This window comes from Sphaeramia orbicularis, chromosome 24 (assembly GCF_902148855.1).
Source record: "Sphaeramia orbicularis chromosome 24, fSphaOr1.1, whole genome shotgun sequence".
Lineage (NCBI taxonomy): Eukaryota > Metazoa > Chordata > Actinopteri > Kurtiformes > Apogonidae > Sphaeramia > Sphaeramia orbicularis.
This window is the reverse complement of record NC_043979.1, coordinates 42,967,677-42,993,969: the sequence shown is the minus strand read 5'-3', so window position 1 is coordinate 42,993,969 and position 26,293 is coordinate 42,967,677. Positions and strand designations below refer to the sequence as shown.

Below are 26,293 nucleotides of genomic sequence, written 5' to 3'. Positions count from 1 at the left end.
AAGAACAATGAGTGTCTTTGAATAAATACCTGTTGCGATGCCGTCAAACAGCGACAGGACTCTGATTGGCTGCCTTTTCTCTGCTGCCACTGGAGGAAACAGCTTGGCTGGTTCCTGAGTTCAGAACCAGAAAACAGAAGGAGATTAGAAAAATACTAAACTCTATTTAAAGACAGAATGCCGACATGTTCATCATCAGCTTTATTCATGACGACGATCTGCTCTGTCTGCGAGCAGAACATCAATAATTGAAGGTGAACATGTCCTGTTTTGATGTGTATTAGCCTTTCTGGATAATTTATAGAGCTGACAAGCCCTGGAGCAGAACATGCACCGATCCTCAGATATGAATGTTTCCAGTTTGATCCTTCTGCTGAGGTTATGACAACAGATTTGATCAAGAACCGCAAACACATCACCAGTATTAAGTATAGCTGATTTATAGGCTATTCTGAGTAAAATGATTACAAAGCGGATGTGTTGGCTTCATCGACCGGTTCCCTTTATTCAGGCATGACATTTACATAAAGAGGATCGCTGCTTCTGTTATATTTAGAATCTGCAGGAGGGAGTGATGTCCCAACTACAGAACAACAACGAGTTGAAGTGATATACAGTATGTGTTCTGTTACAGACTGCAACAACTGATCAAAAATAAGATTATTCTGCTGTTGAAGCTTTAATTATTGACCAACAATGAGCATGTTTTTGAACCATAATATACTAAAACATATAAACTTCTTAGACTGGTCTGAATTTGTGCTTTGTGGTTGATGAAACTGCATCAACAGGACTTTTTTTTAATAGACTCTCACCAGAACTGGGCTTTATTTACCCTTTAAATTGGAATTACAGACTTAGATGGAAAATTAAAGTTGAAAAGATAAAATTAGCACCAAAGCTCGTGCACAGAAGTCTATTTTTCAGATTACTTCAAATGAACTAAAATGTATCAGATATGACCCATTTGGACGTTCAGAGGCTGCGTAGTGAATATGGAAACCCTGTCATCCTCTACAGCATTGATTCATCAGTAAAACCCATGGAGTTTAATAAATTACAGTGGATGTAAATGCTTATTTTTATGTTCAGTTAATGATATATTTTGCTGTTTATTTAATAACCTTTGAATCTACTCTGAGCTTTTATGAACATCTACATGAACAGTAAATTAAATACATAAAAATGCCTGATTTTCACTGCAGAGAATAATATATTAGCTAAGGGTGATAAATCATTCAGGAAAGGTTAAATGTAGAGAAAAGTTAATTTACAAGTCAAATGGTTCCAAGTCTTTAGGGGCTAATGCATCACAGCTGTATTTCTTGCTTTATGTTTTTTGGTTTGACTTCAGTCAGACTTACAAACTCCTGTTCGTGGTTGTTGGCGAAGAAGTGCTGTAGCCGGCAGGGCCAGTCGTCCCGTCGCCGCAGTAACCCGTATGTGTTGCGGGGTCCACACATGTAGCAGTTCCAGGGGTCTTCTTTAATGGCAGCGGCTGCTGAACCGGCTCCGACCAACAGATCCACACACTCCACGCAGAAACACCTGCACACACAGGATTCACCATCAGACACACATTTACAGCCTAATGCTGAAGGTGTTTTTACAAAAATACAGGATAATGATTGTAATACTTAAATACTGGTTATCTGCTGTGACTTTAGCATTTATTCAGAGACAGTGATGAGTTTAAAGGGTTACTTTGGACCTCATCTTTCCTGTATTGTATGTGTTTATGAGTGTCACAGGTGTGTACAGACACGTAGGGGTGTTAAATACCTAAATGATGTCAATAATAACCATCACTGCTGAGATTTTTTGAGATACAATTCTCCTTCTCTACTCTGTGGCTCGATGCAGAAGCAACATGACAGATCCCATAACTGTGATATTTGGATTCCCTTTTCTTTTGTGAATTGAAACAATGTCAGGTTAATTTATCATTGAGAGGAAAGAGCTGTAGAAGGAAGGTGTATACTTTTAAATTCTGCTGTTTTTTCATAGTTTTCAGCTCTTCAACAATGCCACAGATAAAATGTATGTTCACACGGCTCATATAATGTAATCAGAATCTTAATTTTTTTTAAAAATATGCATAACGTGTGTCCACCTGCTGTGAAACATCTAATCTACTGGAAAAATAACAGAAGAAGAAACTGTGACAGCCACTTGAGTTAATTAAGAAACAAAAATGTGGTACTAAATGATAACAGCAGATAAAGACTGCCATGTATGACGTAGAAATGTTTGTAAAAGGCTTTGACAAACTGAAAAAGACTGAAACGTTATATGATCCAGATCACAGGTTTGGTTCAAGAATAACACCCCGTTTACATCCATCAGCTCCAAAATCAACAGCTCTAGTTCTATGTTACTGTATGAAATAACAGTTTTAATGGACAAATTTTACACCATGTTGATGATGAACCAGTAGTGAATGGAAAAGCACATATATCTGCATTTTCGTTTTCTAAGTTAATAAAAATGTCATTGAAATTTGCATTTACATTTAGATGGAAACTCTACTGTCTGACCTTGGTTGAAGGTGATTTACTGCTTCATTACTGTGGGTTGAGGCTGAACCTGGTGCAATCTGAGGTCAGTTTGTTGTCAACACTCTCAATCTCTGCTGAACTCAGACTGGTTTATGTTTTCAGTGATGAGGTTGGAGGCTTGATGCCAAAATCAACTGTGATCTATGTATTTACATGAAGTAAATAAAGCTGTTAGTGATTCAGCTGACTCAACGGGAACAAAAGGATCCATATGTCATCTTTCGACGTCCGCGGGTAAACTGCTGCAGTTGATATGAAACCCAAACCAGTGTTTTGACCACAGAAAAAGGTGGCTGCTGCTCGCTAACGCACACATTTCCACTGACCTACAGCAGTTGTTGTTGCCGCACATGAGCACTTCCCTGCCTCCACAGCAGATGGTGCAGTAGGACTGGTAGCCATCATCATCATACTGGTAAGCGCACTCCAGGAAGGAATTCTGCAGGAGACACAAGAGGCTCTTAGTATTATAAATGTATGTGTCTGCTTGTTCATATAAGTAATTATGTGTTACATAACCTTTAGAGAAAGTCTGTTTATGTGTTGCTTTCATTATGTATTAATCAGCCTTTTATTTTCTTCACATATTGATTAATTACGTGGTTTTTAAGCAGTCAGAGGAAACACACCTTTATTAAACCAACTTCAGCATCTTTAAATAATCTTTTTTAATGAATGAAAACTAAAAAAAATTATCTTTGCAAGGACATAAGTAGGATGGATCACTAGGGTCTGGACTGAGGATAAAAAAATCTGACATTTGGAGAAAAAGTCCCAACAATCTGAGAATAAAGTTTCAATTCTATCTGTATAAAATTTCTTAATTGAGATAAAGGAATAAATAAATCATATGACAGTAAATAACATAATAAAACTGCAGTCTTGTATTGAATCAGATCTTTGGTCATTTTGAGAACTTAGTGACAGAACTCCACATACTGTGAAAACTAGACCTGGAAATGAACCTGATTCTGAACCATTCCCCACTCGATGTTGATGCATTCAATCAATATGTATATTATTTTGGCTATTCATTACCAGTTAAAATACCATCAAAATGTATATATTGGTGTACATTTTGTTAAATTAAATGTATAAATATTAATACTATCATTTGTTAAAAAGGTGCTTACAAATATCCTCCTCAAATGAGGGTAATCTAGTGAATATAGACGAAGATTTAAACATGTAATGATGAAAGTACACAATACAGCTTTACGTCAGTAGATCATCATACGGACTAATTACAAACAAAGGTTTCAGTGTCTTACTTTGCAGCCCTGACACATGGCTCCAACGAACAGAGGATGCTCCAGAGACACGTTGAGACTTCCACAGGAGATGCAGATATCTGAACAAAACAGACGAACATGTTCACACCAAATTTATGTGCAAGTATAAGCAGGTATAAATAAAAATGTATGGAAAACATAAGGAAAAGTGAGCTATGACTTCACTCATCAACTCAGTAAAAAAAGTTGCATTGATTTTCCAAAGGTGGTGCTTTGTGAAGTGATCATTACATTACTTTGTGATGTTTTAACATACAAACATGGTTGAAACTTTAATTGGGTCATGACACTTCAGACGACAGATCAGTACCTCAATATCTATTACAGTATTTATGAAACCACAGTTTAAGTTGAATGCTTTTCCTGCTTGCTGTATTCAACACTGTTATCACTACGGAGGAGATCTTGGAAATGTTTAAAACTTTTCTTTAAGACTACTATTACTCTGAGTCTGTTTACTACCAGTTTACCATTTTTACCACAAATGTAGCTTCATTTGTCCTCTTTAAGCTAATGTGACTCCCAAATCCCAGTGACTTACAGACTCTGAACCATGAGCCTCAAAGTGACAGGAGTTCTGCCCGACAGCCCCATTAAACTCAATACTGAATCACAGCAAACCTTTCTGTAGGCATTGTTTTACATCACTGCCCTTCCCACATTTCAATTAAACCTACATAAAATTTACATCACCACATCTACATTATAAAAGCCAAGTGGCCTCTATGTGCGTGTATGCGTGTCTGGGGACTCGCATAATATCCAGAAAGAGCTGACTGCTGCAGTTTGTCATACTTATGTATTTTTGGTCAAGGAACAGACTAGCGAAAACAGCAAGTTGATAGGACCAATATTTTGGGAGATATTAGTACTTTTGGAATACAATAGCCTTACAATCACATTGCTATACCCACAAAGAATTGGCGGTGACTGCTGGACAAATGTGGTACAGCATGCACAAATACACAACAGCATAAAAACTACCACATCTAGAACCCATGGATCCCCACGGGTCAACATGCTACTTCAAGTCTAATCTCCTTTATGGTGGAAACATTTTAGTGATTTGAGGTACAGCTTGCAAATAAGAAGCCTCTATTTGAAGACTCTAACAGCCATTTGATTGTATTGATCTGACCAACTTGATAAAAACTATATTTCTGTCACATTTAAGAACAAATAATGTAAGAAACCATTACCTTCAATGTTTCTGGTCTTCTTTTTGATCTCAAATATGAGTCTCTCTAGAAAACAAAAAAAAGACAGCATGTAATAATTTCCATCATGAATGATTTATTCTATTGTTGGCTGTAAAATAAGCTACGTTATTATCACTAGTTGTGTGTCTCTACAGAAAATATAACCCTAACATATATATCCATATGGGCCTGAATATAAGCAACACCTTCTGAAATGTTTTGTTTACCTCTGGTCCCTTCGTCAATCACCTCTCTGATCTTCGCCTTCTCCGCTGCGTTCTTGCGAGGTTTCTTGGCAGGTGGAGGTGTGTATGCGGCTTCAGGCTCCGCCCACATCTCTGGGTACACTTCCTTATATGGATTTTGTTCCTCTGTGGAGAGAAGAGTCAACAGAAACATACATTTATCTTAAGAAATATGTTGTTTATAGCGGTTATATTTGGATGTTTGGTTTGTCACATCCATTTAAAAGTGACTGATTACATGTTTATATAGTTTACATTATAGCTCTGTGAGCTCTGTTTTTGGACAGAAAACAGCCACAGTAAAACCACAAATCACCTCCATTATCTACTTTAGTCTACTCATCAATGGATGTCATTTCCCCACAGCTAATACACAAATCAAAAAGTGGTCCTAATTTAGTTTTCTTTATATTACAGCAGAGAATTTTAGTAGATTCTGGAGTAGCTTTTTCTAGTTCTGATCTGGAAACAAAATGAGGATAAACTGCCTGACAGACAACATGGAGGCATGCACTGCTTTACTGGATAACTGAAAAAATTCTTGAATTAAAAAAAAATATTGAAACAATAGATCAATACCTGAGGACTAAATCTTTCCAAAGAATCATTTGGCACTGAAAACACAGATGATGACCTCAGCCATGGCCTATATCAGCAGATAAAGCTCAAATATCTAAGATCTGACTAAAAAACAGATTTTGGGTCAGTATTAGTAAAATCCATGTACTTTGGATACACTCAAATAAACATATGATTAGTACTGGGGCTACGGAAAAGTCAAAAACACAGCAACGGAAAATTATTTGTGATGCTGACAACTGGATGAGGATAGGAGGAGGGGTTTCACAACTACAACCAAGACTTCAACAAGTAACTGGAGAGGTGCACTGACAGGCGTCCAGTCGACTCAATCCATTCACAGACACAGCAGTCACTGAAGGTACACTTAAACTCTATAAACGCCTTAAGATTTACTTACATGTGAGTCCATTGTTTTATGTTTTAATCATATTGTTTCATAGCTTTATTGTGTGATCATGTTGTCATGTTTTATCTTTAGACTTGATTTTCTGAGGGTCTTTCTGTTATGTTTCCTTTTTCTTCTGTCATTTTTAGCGGGTTTATATTTATATTTAATTTATATATACTCTATATAAAATAATCACGTTTCCAGTTGTAAAATGTGTTTTCTTATGTTGAATAGTGAAAATGAGATGTATTTTCTTACCTTGGGGAAAAAAAGTGTTTTCAATCACTTGTAAGATTTGTTTCTACTTAAGAGAATAATCCAAGAAATTAGGGGGTGCTAATAAAATAAGAACAAATGATGGATTATAATGAGATGTTATACTGTTACCGACATGAGTGACCTTAATGAATACATTTACATTATTCTGTATTTGACAGGTGTCATGTAAACAGCATATTCTGCTTTGATATTCTGAATAAAGCCTTTTTCTGAATGGACTATTCTCCTAGTCATACAAGTGGGATATGATGTAGATGTAGTCATTATGTAGTGTGGACCTTGTGGTGATGTTTGACATTACAGCCCTGTGTTCATACCCTCTGGAGGATCCAGTGCTTGAGGCCCACTGGGTAAGAAACCAGTCATTGCCCACTCGATCATCTCTCGGGTCTGAAGCTCCACCCCATCTGCATCATCACTGGCATCACAGGAAGGAACGGGCCTCCCAGCTCGCACACTGGCCACCTGGACACGACACGAACACAAAGGGTACACATTCATTAAAACATGTGTTAATGAATGACTAAAGCACAAGGGGGGACACTAGACATACTCACAAAGGAAATAACAGCTTTGTGTGGTTAAGAGTCCAACTTCAAGTTTCAGTGAATGAATGACTGATTGAGAAAGGCAGTTCTACATATAAAGTCTTGCCAAAAATAAGTTGCCACCTAGATTTAATAAAGCAGATCCTTCCATTGGATAATTACTGCAGTGATTAATATGTTTCAGTTCTTTGACAATTTAACTGATGCAGTGAGGAGCTTCTCATTTCTTAAACAAATACCAGTTTGTAGAAAGCATAAAGAATGGAGAGTTTCTATGTAAAAAGGTCACATGGTCTGATGAGTCTAGACTGACCCTATTCCAGAGTGATTACCCATCATGCCAAGTGCCAACAGTACAAGCCTGTGGGGGTTGTGTTATGATCTGGGGTGGGTTCAGTTGGACATGTTTATGTTTACAACGTTATGTCAGGTCAGCTGAACCTGAACATCCATGGATTTTTTCTTCGCTGACGACACTGACATATTCCAGGACGACAATACCTGGATTTATTGGGATCAGATTTTTAAAGAGTGGTTCAGGAACATGAGACATCATTTTACACGGATTGGACACCACAGAGGCCACACCTGAACCACATTGAGATTCTGGGATGGAGAAGATCTGATTCTCCATCAATACAAGATCTAGAAAAAAAAATAATGCAACTACATATGGAAATACTGTGATATTTATTATGATTATTGAAGTACTGAATCATATAAGCAATGCCACTGTGAATGTGTCCCTTTGTCACATCTAAAAATGGGTTTGTTCTGCTCGGACACACTGACAGACTGATTGATATATCCCTGGGCAGTATATGCTGGGGATAAAAAACGAAACGAAATTACATGGTATTAACAGTGCATTATCATGATGAAGCTAACTGCAGGCACGTCATGGCTCAGTATAATATCATGATTTGTCAGTTCAACAGACTGTTTCTCTGGGAACAGCTACAGAAAACATCACTTTGCCTCAGGCTTCTTTATCCGTGTGTAAACAACCTGTTGACTGAGACAGGCATTTGTGTGCTAACGTCAAAATAAGACGTCTTTGGGCACAGAAAATACACCTGTTCATAAGCAATTTAATGTTCTCCACAAACACTGTGCACCAAGTATCAAGTCCAAGTATTAGTAAAATAAGTTCAAAGAAAAAGATAAATACGGTAACTATAGCTGTACATGTGTTCTTCACTGCTTGTCTTTAATGGAGAACGATTATACTCTGCTGTTTTGATTAAAAAGTAGAAATGACTCGTTGATGGCTCATGTGTTCCCACTTCAGTTGTGGGCAGAGTTAGATCACACAACACCTCCACAGATGACATCAGTCCAAACCTCCAGAAGAACGTGGCCTTTGGACCTGTTTAACATGGACTAAAGATCATTCTAAGTAGCGTTTCTACCTGCAGAGCCTCAAAGATGGCTTTCCGGTACATGGACTGTTTGTTGTAGGTGGGCTGGTGGAAGGCGGATGAGAATGAGCTCAGAGGCATCAGCTTCTCCACGCAAACCTGGAAACATCACACAGAACATGGATTAATCACTGGAACCAGAATTTTTTTTAAAAATGGCTGAAATGGCAGAGGTTTCTATTGTGTATTGACTGATTTAAGTATAATATTAAAACCATGAAGCAGAACAAAATAGTTTGTAAATTTCCCATTTTCTTTCACATTATCTGATAGACGTTCAGGGCCTGAAGAAGATGCTCCACACATTCTGTGTCACTCTACTGTAGTTCATGACAAAGGTTCTCTGCTGTAATCCTGACCCATGTGGTTCTATCAGGTCTAGATGAATGCTGGTTCTGTATGTAGTGTCTTTACACACTGAAATCCATCCAGAAACCTTGAAAATTTTCCTTTTGTTCTGCACCATAGAGGCTCAAATATCCAAATCCTTTCCTTCTCTTTTTGGAGGACATTGTTTTTAAACATGTCAATAATTTTCTCTCATACTTATTTTCAAATCAGCCCAGTACTAGACATCTTCTGGATGCTGCTTTTGGACCAAATCATGACTACAATTACCTGTTTCACACTGTACACTTCGTTCCAAGCTCAAGATGTTCAGAAATGACAAAAGATTGCTCAGTTGCAAAGATGTAGTTTTGACTTCTTTCTTTTTTTGTACCCCCTCAAAAATGTGCAAAGAATATTTATAAACAAGTGCAAAAGCACACATACAAAAATACTTGCAAGAAAAAAAATTAAGTAGTTAGAAACCAACCAAGAAGACTTCAGTAAAAAAACTTTCTCCAGTAAAGAGTTTTTGCACAATTTAAAAATATCTTGTGGGGCTACATATTTTACCCATATATATTATGAATTATCAGCCTTAAATTGCTCCTGTTCCACCCTTTTCTTGAACGTTTTACAGCCTAAATGTGGTCCTTCTGTCTACAATAAAATATGAGCCTTTTACACCAGTGATACCTATTTTAATTTGCATTTTTCATACAATTCCAACAGTTTATTGGGATTGTAAGAAAACAATTTTGAATCTTTGGATCATTACTTAATTCTGAATGAAAAAAAGTTGGAGAAAAAGACAGAAATACCCTGCCGTGAGAAAAAATTAAGTTGTATAGCTGATAAACATGATGCGCTTGGAGTTTGACAGTCTTATAAATGTCTTATCTGGATGTTCTTTCTGTCATTGCATCTCTAAAACTATCAAAACTGGATATTTTTCATTTAAGCTTTTAATCTACTCAAAAAGAGTTGCAATAATGAGGTAAAACTCCATCTTAACTGGAGGAGTAGGAGCACTACTCACTCCCTAAATAGGAGCTGTTTCCTCTTTCTGTCAGAAGACGTTTTTCCCTTAAAGCTGAATGTCCCACATCTTGCGCTGTGTCATGTTGTAAACTGTTATCCAGTCAAACCCACCACTGAAAACTTGCCGTCTCCAAACCACATGACCCAGCGAGTGCCGTCTGCAGCTCGACTCCGGCCGCTCATCCACCAGGAAACAATCCGGCCCGGCCACCAGGAGAAACCCCTCAGCTTCCCAAACACCAGATTACCGATGCCAAAGCCCCGGCCATCCTGTTGACAGGAGATACACTGTGTACTCATGTAACTACAACAAAAACAAACAAACTACATAACCACTTCCTGCATGAATTTCTACAACCATTTAAAAACTTGAGAGCATAGTGGTTTCATGTTTTTGCAACAGTTGACCATAGTTTCCTTAGTATTTTTAGTATATAAAGACAGAATATTGTCATAAGAGTGTTTAGAATAAAGAGCTTTGAAGTTTTGCCAAAGATGCCAATGTATTGGATTGCAGAGATATGAACTGACTTAATCTACACTGACAGGCCAGGGGATTTATGTGACCACTAGAGGGAGTAGTGAGTCACTACTGGTCTCCCTTGATGAGGAAAACAAACACCCCAAGGCCTTTGACCAAAGCATCAGAAAGTGACCAGATGGGATGAGAACCACTAAAAAACAACTTTTAGAGTTGGTGAAAGTGACTCTGATAAAAGCTAGCTTTCCTGAAATGATAAAGGTCAGTTTTGTGTTGTGAACAGTGAACATATTTATCACAAACATATATTTCATACAGAAACCCAATTAGTAATAGTCCAAATCTGGGACACATCCTTTGGCTCTTACCTGGTACTCTATCTCACTGGGCGTGCCCTGGTCTCCCCTGGCAACTGGCTCCGGCGTTACGGCAACTGTAGGAGAGGCGGGGTCTGTGTGCTGCTGTGAGGGGGGTGGAGCCGGGCTGGCAGGCTCCTCCTCTTTGTGAAAGTCGCCCTCTGATAGGTCATCCATCATGTTCATCTCAGCTTCCCTGTAAGCCCGACGCTCTGCCTGTGAAGGAAGAACAGAGGTCAAAGGTCAAATGATGAACAAGTACAGAAAGTTTCTTTCGTTCTTCTTAAGCTGTAATGTTTTTAGTCCCATGTTCTTTAACTCCACAATTAATGGGATATAATTTTATATCATGCTTCAGTATAAATGTCATATTACATTATGCTAATATTTATTTGCGGCCATGATAATATTGGGTTTTTTTTGTCTTTAGCATCTATTCTGTTTACTTTGTCTAAACACTGTTTACATGTTGTGATGTTTTACTGAATGTTTTTGATAGTTTTGTATGTTCTACCACGAGATTTCTGAACTATTCTTATCTGAACAATTTAGACCCACAAATAGCTTTCTTTTACATTGTTTTTATCCTTTATTTATTTTTAGTTTATGGTTGAAAAAGACAGCATTTATGTCACAGCCATCTTGAAAATGAACAAAATGTGTAAAAAATTATTAATAGGAGAATGCAGATGTGCTTTTTTGTCTTGTTATATGTTTTATGCATTTTTGTCTCGTGTTCCACATCATTTTCATTTTGTTGTGTCTTATTCATTGTTTTTGTCTCATTTTGTGTTTGTTTTCATCTTGTTAAAACTACAAATTACCCTCTACTTTCTAGTTAATTCCAAAAATCCGTCTTTAAACCAGAAAAAAATGATGTCTTTTTATTATATTATAATCAAGATACTGAGTTTTATGAACATTTTTATATTCCAATCGGCTTTATATGATACAGAATAAAAATTCTACTTTACTGATACCATGTCACTTAAAGTCACTGTATGCTCCACAAAACAAAATTCAAAAAGTAAAGAGCTCTTTACAAAATGTCCAATAAACAAAATCCCTCATGCATATGCAGTGAAGCAACTGATCATTTACAGAGGAAAGAACAAATAAACTCAGCTAAAAAGAGTTTTCCTCTTCTTAAACCTGCACTGAGAGCATTTATTTTTCAAATAAATGTGCTGTGGGAACTGTGGTATTTTGCTATTTGTGACTAACTCCTTAGTTCTGCAGTACGGTACATTTACCAACACCAACTCAGAGGAATTCACCATGGTTTATGGCTGACTTTTTAACACTTGTTTTTCCCTTTGGGGGGGTAAGCTCCTACATACATAACCTCCTCCACTGCGTTCAATCTGTTAGATAATGGATCACGCATTTATCATGTTTTTTGTTCAGGAAAGAAGTTCACAGCTGCTTTACATGTGACTATTTGGGTTTTTATCCATATAAATGACTTTATATTTCCTGCAGTTTGTAAGAAAAAATGCAATCTGACAAACGTTATTTGAAGCTTTGAATGTCAAGAGCCCACAAAAACAAACTCATATATTAATCATTTGCTTTTAAAAGGGAAATATTAACTGGTGGATTAAGTTAATAAATAATACAAAATGATCTCTTCTCCACTTTGGTAGGGAATTACTACTTTTACAGTACTATTAGCATATAATTAGAAGATATTAACACAGTTTATATGATAAACACAGTTTATATGATAAAAGGTTGCATATAAACATTAATAAACAGTTTAACCAACATTTTTCAAGTGTTGTGAGTGTTCAATTCATTCCTACCCCTTTAAATGTGGACATTTACTGTATCTACCACACATTTTTCCAATATCAACATCCATCCTTTAATTTAAAAGTAAGGGCTTAGGTAGTAAAATGATAATAAATAAAGGCAATAAATTGTTTCCATCATGATAATTTGCCGTTGTATATAGAGAGGTGTTTTACAGAGGTCTGTGTTTCTCAGTGACATTCTTTCCTTTGCTGTTGAACATGTCTGTCTCATGTTCTGGCATCTCCTCACATGTTTATCATAAGTTTCCTGCCCTATCCTGCTGGTCTACATTCAGCTCGTGTCCTTCAAGGAGATCCCACAGCTGACGTTTAATGTGGATCTTTCCAGCTGATGTGCGATGGCTGCTCTAGATCAAGGCCTCAGTGCCCCAGGCCGTAGGAACAATCCGTTAATTGTTCCTCTAAACAGGAAGCGAGTGGGGAGAAAGGGTGCGGTATCGGAGCCGAGGGGGGTTCAATGGGTTCAGAAGAGAGAGAGCAAGAAGACAAAGAGAAAGAGAGTAAATAGGATTAAATCATAAAGCAGGAGACGTACAGAACAGACAGAATGGAAGGGACCAGCTTTTGATGGAAAACAGGAAGCTGGAGAGGAGATACCGGAGGTTATTGTTTCAAGTTTCCATGTCAGATCAGTTAACTACAATATTTACTTGACTTGCAGGACGTCGGGTTTAGTAAAGCTTTTCTCTGTTTGTGTTTATTCGGACAATAGCAGTCCACCAATGCTAACAATGGAAGCTATAAGAAACTATTAGCATTATTTTTGTTTACTACATAATCCCATATGTGCTGTCATAGTTCTGATGTAGAAAGCCATGAAAATAAAAACAAAAACAGTGGATGAGAGGATGTGTGTTGACTAGTATTGTGTATTCCTTCTGCATGTTAATCCACATGTGGGTAACATTATAGGGTAAGTTTCCAGGAGGGATAGTCTTGTTGTCTCTGGTCCATAGGTGGTGTTGTGGTGCTGCCCATACTTAAAATTATTTGGAGAAGAAGGGGCGAATTCAACATATTATCAGCATCAAAAATTTCCCTCAAATAAAATAATAATAATAATATGTTTGAATCATTATAGTACAATGCATGCGTGTTCTGTAGTTCATATCAACATTTACAAAAGTTGTTTTTCACTGTATTTGCTTATTTCTATGTGAATACGTTCACTTCCTGGTTGCAGCGTTGGCCTCATTACTGTGTATGTGTCCCCTAAAACATTTGTCTATCACATGACCAAGGATTAATTAAAGAATAAATCAGAATTGCTTTCTATTTCTCATCTTTATGTGATTGGATGATTTTACTTGAGATGCCAAGTTCCATTGACTGAGATACAGACACTGTCAGGATTCCAGAAAGTAGGTTAAGTAGACGATTAACCTGCTCCAGATGTCACAAGTAATAAAGTTTAGTCCTGTTTATCTCTCTTTACTCTATTTTAACCAGGGATTGCAGTTTCAGCTAACAAATTAATAAGTGCTTTTTTCATATTGTCATGCGCACCCAGCATCACTTAGAACCACCAATTCAACATAAAAAGAAAACAGCTACACACACAGAAGTTAAAGTGAAACATCATTGCAAGTGATCTCAGTGTTATCCTGCCGACTAGAAGTGCAAGGTTTGTGCTTTTGGAAGAACTCTTAAGTATCTGACATGAAATTCTGTGCAAATAAAAAACTCTACGCTTGACGTGTTCCCTCTGAAATGTTGCTCAGACTTTGAATAGAGTATTATGACTGTTTCAGCAGCAAGCTGAGATGGAGATCATTTTAAGGAGTTTATAAACCGCCGGGGATTTTTTTCTAATAATAATACGAAGAAGAAGAAAAAAGAAAGAAGAAGGAGGAAGCTGAGGAGGAGGAGGAGAAAGAACAGTGTAATGGTACATTATATAAAGTTAAATCTACCAAATGTTAAAAACAACTTTATTGTAACTATCATTCTTAATATATGGACTAGCATTAAGGGGGAGTTTTCCATTAAGAGAGAATTTTCAATAATCAATAATCCCAATTAAATTCCTTCTTGTGTTGACTTGGTGTTTCCTACATAGAGAATCCTGAGGTAGCTGCCTGATAGGCTTATTTTCTAATAACTGTTGTACTCAGTGAAAGCTCTCAGTACAGCTGTAGTTTGTTTCTGCTACTTTTAAAAAGCTTGACACAGATGGAAACAGACGGATTTTTCTCAGTTGGAGATGTTCTGTTGTGTTTACTGGAGTGGATGATGCTAAAGTCTTAATTAAAGGTTTTGTAACTTTGAGATCCAGTTGAGTCTATAAAAGTTCACTGACAAATCACACTCACTGGATTAGGATGATCTTAGTTAATTTTTGAGCATTGATTTATTTTTTTTCTTTTGCCTAATTGTTTTTATAATTAGCTTCCACCTGATTTGAGTTTTCTTTTTTGTCATGAAAATAAAAATAATATGGCCTGAATGAATGAAGCAGCATGGACATTAACTGACCGACATGTGACGCTTGAGAAACATTCACAAAAGGGAATACAACATTTGGATTCCTACAGCAAAAGAAGCATAAATCCAACCAGTAAAAGTGAGTGTCAGGTCGTGACAGTTCTCTCCTCAGTTTGACCCCAGGTCACAGGGTCACTCTGCCCCGCTCCTGTTGACCTTTGACCTCATAAAATCCTAATCAGCCTGTTACACGGATCATAGACAGACCACACACACAAACACATGCAGCGTGAGGGGAAACATCTGGGACGCTTCAGCAAAAAATCATCCAACAAGTAAACAAAACACAGATTCTAAAGAGTTTGACTGTAATTGGACTAAAATTATTATTTCTGAGGTGAGAGTTTTCATATCTTAAGTGTTTGATGCTGCAGATGTTTCCTCCTAATTATTTACTCTAATATTTACACCCTGTGCTCATTGCTATTTTCCACTTAACTATTGCAGGCTGAACGTGTTTAAAAAACACCCTTGTCTTTTTCATTTGTCAATTCTTATCTTTTAATATTTTTACATCCATATTGCTATAAAAATTATAATTTAAAGACATTAATAACTAATTCCAAGTAGTTTTGAGGTTTAATGTTTGCAAGTATCTGATTAAAGGTGTCTTTTCTTTCCTCTCTTATATGTTTTATGCATTTTATGATGCTTTTCAACACGGTCCAATTGGGTTGCAATGTTAATCACAAAATCCAAGGTAACAGTAAACAGCAACAACGGCTGTTTGGGGGGGTTACACAACCTGTACTCCCCATTAAACTAAATATACATCTTTTTGCATGTCAGGACTTGAATAAAAACTTGAAATATCACCATTTAAACCTATCTAATCCACTAAGTTTCTCGTTAAACGCATTAAATTGTCTACAATGTAAATGGAGACTGTGTTAATGTATGGGTTGTTGGTTTTAATGCTGTATGATAGGGAGCATATGTAAGTCTGTTTTCAGTGATTCTATTGCTGCTGAAGAAACACTGACAGCTTCTAACAACTGGGGAATTCCAGACAACTCTGTGAGCCACTGGTTCAGATGCAGAACCACCAGATATCTCAATATGCTGTGTTCTAATACTTCTACATTAAATAGTAATGAATTATTACAATTAATTATTTCCCTTATTGCTCCCTCAAAGGAATCATGAATGTTTTGTTGGTTATGAACAGTTTCTATTGTTGACCAGCATCTGGACCAGACCATCTGATTAAAATCCATGTAGTTGTTGCTAAGAGGCTTCATCCAAAATCTCACCTCCTGGGTGAAGCTGTCTGTTGCCTGGCAACATTCTCTGATTGAATATCCATCAGGAAGCTGTGCTGCTTTCAGGGATGTGGATGAGTCAGTGATGACAGACATGTCTGAATGCATCTGCTCAGGTTTGTATGAGAGAAACACCGAAATCTGAGATAATGAAGAAACCTGCAACTGTACTGTGGACACTTGAAGACTCACTGTGGAGTTGAGTGCCAGTGCTGAGTTTTCCTCCTTATTATTCTGTTTCTCTTCTCCTGGTATTCATTTTCCTGCTTTTATTTGTTTTCTTTTTCTTTTCTTATTAACACGCATGTTAATCATTGCTACTGTTATACAATGTTTGCCTGTATTAGTTCTGTTTTTGTGTCAGTTTTTTGCAAAAATACTCAAAATCTAAATTTCTCATAAATATTCTGCACACTGAGCTGCATAATGTAGTTCCTAAGATTTATACAGACCTTAGAAGAACAGCAGTCTCTTATTTTACTTCCTGGTCTTTCAATAACCTTCAGAACATTTTACAACTAAACTATTTTTGCCTCTGTGGATGAATTTAAAGCAATGGAAGTGAAGAGTTTAATTGCTATTCCAGCTGGATTTGTCTCGTACTATGTCTTTTGTTTTTGCCTGTTTTTCGATTATAAAGGTCCCCTTCTTTTCCAGGTCTCCCTCAAAAAAGACACTTCATTCTCATGGGATTCAAAGGTTGAATAAATTAAATAGATAGGAAAATTCTTTGCAAACATCCTTTTTCAAATGATCCACAATTGCATACATTTTCATCAGAAAAGGCTTCTACAATGAGAATAATGTGATGATATTAAAAAGCTTCAAAACCCAATTGATATATATGAACTAATTGCCCTCATGCGAGTGCCAGCTACACTGTAAAAATAGTTCTTTTCATCCCTCACTAGCTACTGTCAGTTCATTAACAGACACATAGTACTTTGATATAACAAGGACTTGGACACATTAATGATGCGTCTGGAGCTTTGACACACAACATTATCACACAGTACAAATCTATTATTTCTTGGCGTGTTTAGAGCTGCCAGTCAGCCCTTTAGCTGCACCAGGAAGGTGGGCTGAATTCGTCACTTGTTTTCAGCCCACACAGCTGTCGAGAGCATCAATCACAGCTACACAATCCATTTTTCATCATCTCCTACTGCTGCATTAGGCTCCATGATGGGTTTCATACCTGTGTGTCCATCATTTATATCTGACAAATACAGAGGATGCAGTCAGTCACAGTGATCACAGAGTCAAGAGAAACTTAAATCACCCACTAACCTATAAAAAGAAGAGCAATTAGGCCAGTTGAGAGCGCATTAACTGTCTGAGTGGCCTAATTTAAGCTCTGGTTTCAGCATTTACACTACCATTTAGTTCCAGGTTTTTTTTAGTTTTGTGGTGATTAGAGAAAATTCTTAAACAAACCCTGGCTTCTGAGAATATTCTGCATCTTTAAAAAATCCCAATTTGGAAAGAAAAAAATTGTAATTTCAGGAGCCAACAGAAGGTGAGACTTGACTATGAAAGAGAGAGTTTTATCAGTTGATCAGGCAAGCAACAGACCTGACTCATGAAACTAGTTCCAATCAGGATCTTCATGAAAATATATGTACCAATAAGTGAGCTTTGCTTGACTATATATACAATTTCTACTTTCAAATGTGAAAAAAAACCCATAAATTATCTTTAGTGTCAAAGATGACAATGTATTGGATTGTAGAGATACAAACTGAATTTATGTCCAGAGATGAGGCTGGGGGATTTATGTGACCACGAGAGGGAGTACTGAGTCACTCTGCTGTTTAACCCATGGGGAAGCGTCAGAAAGTGACCAGATGAGCAACCACTAAGAAACACTTTTAGAATTGGTGAAAGTGAGTCAGTGATAAAATCTAGAAGCATTCTTTTCATTTAGAGCTGGACAGAGCTCTAAATGAAAAGAATGGAGTTTGATGTTGAAATGGCAGCATTTCTTCTACACAGGTGAGTTTCATTCTGAGGCTTATGAAGGTATAAAGTTTTTATGGGATGTTATTATCTCTGCTAACTTGCTGTTTGTTGATCCACGGTTCAGACTAAACTGTGACAGTTCTGACCTTGTTTGCTGAATTCCAAACAGATCTTTAGTTCAGCGACTGACAACACAAATCAAACCGAAAATTGAGGTGATTTGTGGTTTTACTGTGGCTGTTTTTTGTCTAAAAACAGAGCTAAACTAACAGAGCTATGATGCAAACTATCAGCTGACACATCACATAAAAGATTATAAGAAACAGTATGATTTAGAGCAACTGTTAATACAAGCATCTATAGGTTTTAATTTGAAGAAGAAAACTTGATGATAACATCATAGAAATGTGTGGAAACAATGAGCTTTATATTTTATTCAGTGAGTGATACAGTCTGTGGATACGTGGTGTTGATTTGTTGGTGGTTTTTGTTCTAAGTGGGTTCTGGTACCAGACTGACCCCTGCTAGTGAGAGTTTGGAATATGGATGCTACATACAATACCTTTAAAAATGACTCAGTGAAATTGGTTGTAGAACTTTCTATCCTGAAGCCTGCTACTCCCCTTTAGTAGTGATGTTAATTTACAATCCAGCACCAGTCATGTGCTTCGGCTACATTTATAAGGTCAAGACATCTATCAGACAACAGGAGGATGTTTATTACAACCTGCAGGAAGAAAATACAGTCTGACTCCACCAAGATCCTCAAAGAAAGAGACAAAAACACATTTCAACACCATGTCACAGTGGTCTAATAATTTTCTCCAAAGCTGTATGTATCTATAGCCATGCTAACCTTGCTCAGACTGACTGACATCTAATTAAATCAGTCATACTATGTCGAGTACACAGAGGAGCTACAAGACCTGCCTTGTTCGTTCAGATCAGGTTCCTGGTGAACTACAATCTCATGCAGAGCGAATGGTGGATCAGACAAGGACGGTGTGTCAGTGTTGTTCAGCAGCTGTACAGTATGCGTGTAGAAAGACATCAAACATGCTATTCACTGTTTACATTTGACATTTTACTGCTAACAGGCTGTACCACCACCTCAGGGGGTGATTGTGCAACACTAGGTGGAACAAACTCTAACCTGCATGACTGTCTGCTAGAAGGAAATGAACAGAAACCAAGCCTATATTTGGGTTGTTTTATTTCCTGTTGTACCAAAGGTGTGAAGAGGACCTGACATATGAACTTGTGTTAACTTACAGCTCAATTACAGAACAATTTAGGTGCATGTAATTACAACAAAAAGAAAATCAGTATCATATTTTAATTCATGTATAGTCAAATGAAAATATGGACAATTGTCTTTTCTTTGTATTAGAATGAGCTGTTTCTGTTTACAAATGTACAAGAGCATCATGTTTCTATGCTAGCTCAAAACTTTTCTATTCTATCTTCCGTTTCATTCCATTTTCTACTGAGCAGCATTCAGTGTTTAGGTGTTTTATCTTTATCTCCTTCTACATTTGAGAGTTGATCCAGGTTAATATCCTGAAAAACAGACACAACAAACTACAACAAATCATGGCAATGTGGTGCAAACTGCAGCTTCACCACTAACTATATCAGACAAGGTGGCCGAGTGGTTAAGGTGATGGACTGCTAATCCATTGTGTTCTGCATGCATGGTTCAAATCCCATCCTTGTTGAGGCTTTCTGCAAATTCATTGCACAACTTGTGTAATGACTCTAGACTGTGTCAATACACATTAAACTGTAACAACTTACTTAAAAAATGCTTTGTCTTACCCAAAGAACAACTAAATGATGAGAAGTTTTACCAAATCAACACTAGAGTTCAGCACAAAAATCTCAACCACAGCTTTTATTTTTCACCCTGATATAACCATAAACTCACAAAAATGTTACACCATGAGACTTGACATTATGACTCAGCAACATCCAAGATTTCACAGCAAATTGCTCCCACAGATCTGTTTACAGAAACCAAAAAGAAAACCAAAGTCAGAGAAGCAACAACAACAACAAATGCGCAACAATTTACAGATCCAGTGTGTAGGATTTGGAGAGATCAGTATCTGTGAGCTTATTTTCTCTGCTTCTATTTTACATTTTACACCAAATGGCATTGGGCATCAAGATTAATTATTGTCTCCTATTGTGTTTGAAAAAAATAAAGTCCTGTATTTGACTTCTAAGTATCTGTGTCATTTTTTTACCAAGAGAATTCATAATATTATGACTATGAATCCAGCCTTGGTTACACATTACTAAGTTATCCAGGCAGGGAAAAAAACAAAATGAATACCTAAGTGGTATTTCTTGTTTTTTTTTTGTTTTTTTTTTAACTTCTGTGGCTTTAAATTGTTAACCCAAGTCCATGTCCCGGTGATCAATAATGCATACAACACACATACAGTACATTCCACATCAGCAAGTGCAGTTGCAACTAAATACTGCTACTCTTGACTGATAAAAAATCTGCAATCTAAGACTTATATGTTTTCATGTGTGGAGAAAATAAATGCAGGAAGGGGGTAAAAAGACAGAGTGAGGTTGTAACACTGTGAGTTACAACTTTGAACTTTGATGAACCCTGTGGCCTGGTCAGTGTTTTCACTCTTAGTGCCGCCCCCTTGAACTCTGACCTCTCACCCCACGACCTAGCCAATGAGCCATTTCTTAAACCCCGCCTCCTTTATGACTGTGACTGACCCTGACCTCGAAATGAACTCGCTCTTGCTCAACAAACACAGATTCACAAACACGTACACACACACACGACCATTAAAAGAGCACTGAAGACCCTCTCTCACATTGTCAATAGGTAACACACCGAGAGAGTGCACGTTCATTAGCATTGATCACAGCCGTGGGACACGTTAAAGACAAACAATCAGTGGGTTTCCATGAGGCTCTTCAGGTCTCTTATAATGAAAGGCCTGTCTGATGGCTATTAACGGACAACAGAGCAGATTGGACATCATCATCTAGTGGCTTGAGGTTATTTTTCAGATTATAAATATTTTACTGAGCAGTAATTGTCAGTTCACATGGTCTCTTAAAGCCAGTTATTCAATGTAACTGAACATGTAACTTATCTTTTATACCCGCAATGCACGTCTGATGGATGTACAAAACAAAAACATGCCAGACTTTACCCTACACTACAGAGCTGTTTGTCGGTTAAAAACATAATTATCAGTGTTTTCTCTGTGTTATCAGAAGTTTAGGGGCTGTTTGGGTTATAGCTTTTTGTATTAATTTGAGAAAAACGCAGGTAGGGCAACAAAATGCTACAATTTGAAATAAAAAAAAAAAAAAAAATCCTCCAGAGTCCTATGTAGATGAAAAACTGTTGTTCGATGCAAAGGACATTCCATTAAAAAGAATAAAACATGTATCTGAAAAAATTATTTTCATACAGTTTTCACCCATGACAATTATTTAATGCAAAAAAGCAGAAACTTTTACTTTCCTGAGTCTCGAGAGAATTCAAATTCCCATAATTTTAGACTATCAATACCATCATATCTGTGTACAGGTATTATTTGGCAAAGCTAGAGCAAAACACACACAAAAAAAAGAACACACAAAAAGCAAAAGTTATTTTAGTAAGTTTTGATTCTGTATGTACTGATTTTAGATATTTACATACCCAGGTTTACACCAATATTTATCTATTTCTGCAAAAATATTGAAACTGTTAACCCTAACACCCCTGTTTCCACACAAAAAAGTGACAAAAAGGACCAAATAATATTTAGTGCTGACTGTTAAAAAGATGTGCAAATATGCAAGTCAAACATTGGCTTTATCTGTTGTGTTATATTAAGTTGTTGCATAAATGTGTGATCATACAATGATTTTATAATGAAGATTCCTTTGTTTCCTTCAAACAAATGTGGGAATAAATGACAACAACAGCGTGAATTTCACAACTGCTGCCTCCTTAGTTAAAACAGAAAACAATGAATACTAAAGTTATTGTTATTTACAGTACTATCAGTTTCATGTTTTGACTCCATTTCCATAAAAACTGAATGAAAACTTCATCTGGTAATAAAATGAGCTGAAAAACAATTCTGTTTCTTGTTTGTTCAAGGATGATACCATACTAATCTGGATGTTTACCCTCCAGGCTTCTAATTCAGTGACTCGGCAATGTTCTGCAATTATATTTTGCACCCACTGATGAATTTAAAAAACCTAAGAACACCATTAAATTTTAATCTTCATCTTTCCCAAAAAAGCAGAAACAGCAGTAAACAGAAAAACATACACCAGCGCTCACCAAATCAACCCTGCCTTTTAATACTTTTAAAACCGACTTTCACCGCGAACGTCTCCACCAACGGGACATGGGAACTTTTATTTTTCATTGTGATACAACCATAAACTTGTAATTTATGCAGATTATTCTAAAAAAACTTAAGTGCTGAAAACTGTGAAAGCTGACATCAGGACTAAGCAACAAGATTTCAGCATAAATTGCTTTGAAAGACTAAAAAAGCTCTGTATTTTCTAATTTTTAAATACATAGCTGTCTCAAGAGTTTTATCCAAAAATATTCAGCACATGCCTTCATTAAAATGAAACTTTTCACATTTTGAGATTCAGTATTTTCTTACATTCTGAGGCATTATAGTTTCTTCTATGTTTCTAGATTTTCATCATTATGAGTGTTGCGATGATAGAACCTGGACAAACATGGATCTATTTTCCAGTTCTCAAAGCTTTTGACCTACTGAAGATACCAATCAGACTGAAAACGGTGTCATCGATGAATTATTTTGGTATTTTCAGAACAAAAGAATACTTTAAATGGTTAATTAAAGTCCTAAATTTCCAGAAATCACCAAAAACAAATCAGTAAATCCATAAAAAAAATAGCCAAAAATGAAATATAATAGGGCTGATTAATCATTTTGACACTTGATGTTTTCAGATCTTGATGTGTTTTATATAAATATGGATGTGTTTTCCATTTTCTCTTTGGTGGAAAAAGGCAGATGTTATTATGCAATTATAATGTTATTATTTTGTTCATTTTTCACCAACAGTGACATGATAACAGCTACCACAACCATGAATCTATCCCTTAAAAATCCTCAATTATGTTACGTATTCAGGAACATGACATAAGTGACCATATTAGTGAGGGTTTTGCAACTTCCAGGCAAAGGTTGATCCAAGTCACAAAAACCAAGGAGTAAACACATGACAAAAGGACAAAGTTTGGACACATTGAGAATTCAATGCATGCTTTCCTTGTTTTCCATGTTTTACTTATGTTCTGTACTAAGGAGTAAGATAAAAGTTAATATATTAGTGAGTGTTTCCTACTTCCAGGCCAGAGAAACTCTTTAAATTGTCTTAAATGTTACAATAACACAAGTGCAAAATTTCTGTAAAGCTAAAAACACCAAAACTACATGACTAAACGTTATAAAATAGACAAAAATGTCACTTTCAACAGGTTTTCATGCAACACTTGGTATTGACTTTCCAGAAAGCATTAGAAAAGACACTAGATGAAACCCTGTCGAGTATTAAAACCAAACCAGCCATGAAATAACTTAACAGCCTGTATCACTTCCTGTTTTATAGAGAAGAATCCTTTTGCATACATTTCTTCACACACTGCTGCACATGCACACATGGAAAAGAAAAAATGTAAATCACTTACAGACCGGACATGGCAGCTCTGTAACTGCACCCTCTCCGCCTCCCTCTCCCTTTTTCTCTCTGTCATTTTCTTCATCTGCCTTCCTCTCACCTCCTCCTCCTCCGACACTTTCCTCTCTCTGTGTGCATTTCCTCGGCTACACTCGCCCTAAAGCCTTCCTTAACCCTCTCGCTCAGTGCTGATTGGCCGTCTGTGGACTGTGTGATTTACTGGCTCCATCACCTAACAGATGTTTAGGTGAACACACAGCCAGTAGTGGTGTAGACTGATGTCTGGTAGCCGCGGGGGTTTAAGGGTGATGACGACTGGAGGACTAAGGACCAGACTCCGATACAGCCTCTTTGTGTGTACATGCACGGAGGTCAAAGGTTAGGTAAGCCTCAGAGTTGACAAGGGAGGAGGATGTGTCAGGTCGAGACCTCACATTCACACACATGTACTGTGAAGTGTAGCTCTGTGGTCACATGACACGTTTACTAATATTCACTGTTATTCCAGACTCCATCATTTCATTATCGTGTAAAAAGTGTGTTATGTATGGATATTCTGAATGAAGTAGAGCTCCACCCACAGTAGAGTTTTAACCTTAAAGACCTAGAGCTATTTATGTGTCAGCTTCTCTATATCTGACCTTTCCTAAGTAATTTATCATTATTTATTATTTTATTCTTTCCATTTTATATTGAAAATCGGGTATTTTTTTTATATTTAATTTATTAATAACTTATTTTAGTGTGAAAAAAGTAAAATCACATGATGAAAATGTTTACATTACAAAAACCGTGAATAATCTAAACAACCATGAACAACCTGAAACTGAAAGTGGACTTTTAACAATATTATGCCAAACTTTTACAGCTAGCTTTACATTTATCCAGTTTTTATTAAATCTAATTATGGTGAGTTTATAACATTTTACTGGGGTGAGTAAAAGTCAGATCATATGGTGTTTTTCCTTGTCTAAAATTTTTTTATTTTATTGACTTAACAAATCCACTATTGGTCGACCTATAAAAGCAGCTAAGATTTATAAAACACAATCCAATATCCTTTAGAAATACAAGATGACAGTATACTTCTAAATGTGCAAAATATGTAAAATATAATTTAGACAGCTGCAAGACTTCCTTGTCCCATCAGTAAGAGAAAGTGAAATTTCTTTTGGATTTCTTCTGGTTTGTGGCTGAAGGTGGGTGGAGGTTTCCTGGGGGAATCTGGACCCCAGTATTCCCAACATCCCGTCTACAGCCCTGGTGATGTTTCCTATTAAAGTATATTTTTATATACAGTATGTTTCTCTGTAAGTCGCTTCACAAAGTGTGCATGAGGATGTGATGCGCATTCCTGTGGGCTGCATTAATGCAAATGTGTGATCGATGCCAACCACGAAACATCCAAACGGATTTATACAAGCACAGAAACACAAAAGAGAAGACGACAAACAATATAGGTTCAAACGTTTAAGAAAAGAAGAAAAGCAGTGGGAGGATCAATCATTTAAATAGAAGTATTAATAGTGTTTCGATTAAAACCTTATTTAAGTAATATGTGAGAATTATCAACAAAATGTACTTAATGTAAAAAAAAAAAAGTTTATTGTGCAGTAAAATGGTCTCATTCATAATGGTTTTGGATTCATTTTACTACTGTACATGTTTAAGTTTGAGCTAGTTTATTTGACCATTGAAAAAAGATTGCTGCCAAAACGTGTTTAATCCCAGAATTTATGTCAGAAATTCATCCAACTCCACCAAATATTCAGTTTTCTCTGTGAAAAGCAGCAAGTGTTCACATCTGAGAGGGGATGTCCTATGAAATGTGTGCACTTTGCTTGAGAAATGATGAATTAATCATCAAAATAATTGGAAGTGTTTTAAATTGGTCCCTGTCGCTGTCTTTATGTCATATATGACGTTTTTGGTTCATTTTAGTGTTGCATTCATGTGCATGCTGCATTTTACTGCTTAACATTTAAGGCTGACCATATTTAACAACTGAATAAACTGCTGATTGTTTAATCTACACAATGCTTCATGTTTTATAAGATGTATGCACTGTTGCTGGCCACTTATTTCCAAAAGTCAAGTCTTTGGGCTTTGATGTGATACACTTTCTACAGAATCCAAAAGGTTTTTACAGAGTTTTCAAAGAGGTGCATCTTTTGAGAACCTGTTTGAGTGATTTTTTTTTTTAGGAAACAAAAGCAGAAATTCAGAGTACAAAGATATTTTCTTGCTTATTTCCTCTTTAGACTTTGGGAAACATCTTATGACATCTTTTAGACCAATTATTAATCAAGAATATAATCAGTAAGATTAAACATAGATGAAAA

The 26,293-nt window shown here is 36.5% G+C and overlaps 1 protein-coding gene and 1 non-coding gene across 2 annotated transcripts in view; one reads left to right on the top strand and one right to left on the bottom strand.

Annotated features, from left to right (window-relative positions):
- Window positions 1–26,293, bottom strand: part of LOC115415195 (DNA (cytosine-5)-methyltransferase 3A-like) — a 78,610-nt gene that overhangs the window by 10,460 nt on the left and 41,857 nt on the right. The window contains 10 exon segments of the mRNA XM_030128694.1: window positions 30–114; window positions 1,365–1,548; window positions 2,885–2,997; window positions 3,830–3,909; window positions 5,050–5,094; window positions 5,277–5,420; window positions 6,861–7,008; window positions 8,504–8,611; window positions 9,992–10,150; window positions 10,730–10,933. Coding sequence (XP_029984554.1) covers window positions 30–114; window positions 1,365–1,548; window positions 2,885–2,997; window positions 3,830–3,909; window positions 5,050–5,094; window positions 5,277–5,420; window positions 6,861–7,008; window positions 8,504–8,611; window positions 9,992–10,150; window positions 10,730–10,933 — 1,270 coding nt within the window.
- trnas-gcu (transfer RNA serine (anticodon GCU)) lies at window positions 19,880–19,960 on the top strand. Its single transcript has one exon. It is a non-coding gene; the product is annotated as a tRNA-Ser (tRNA).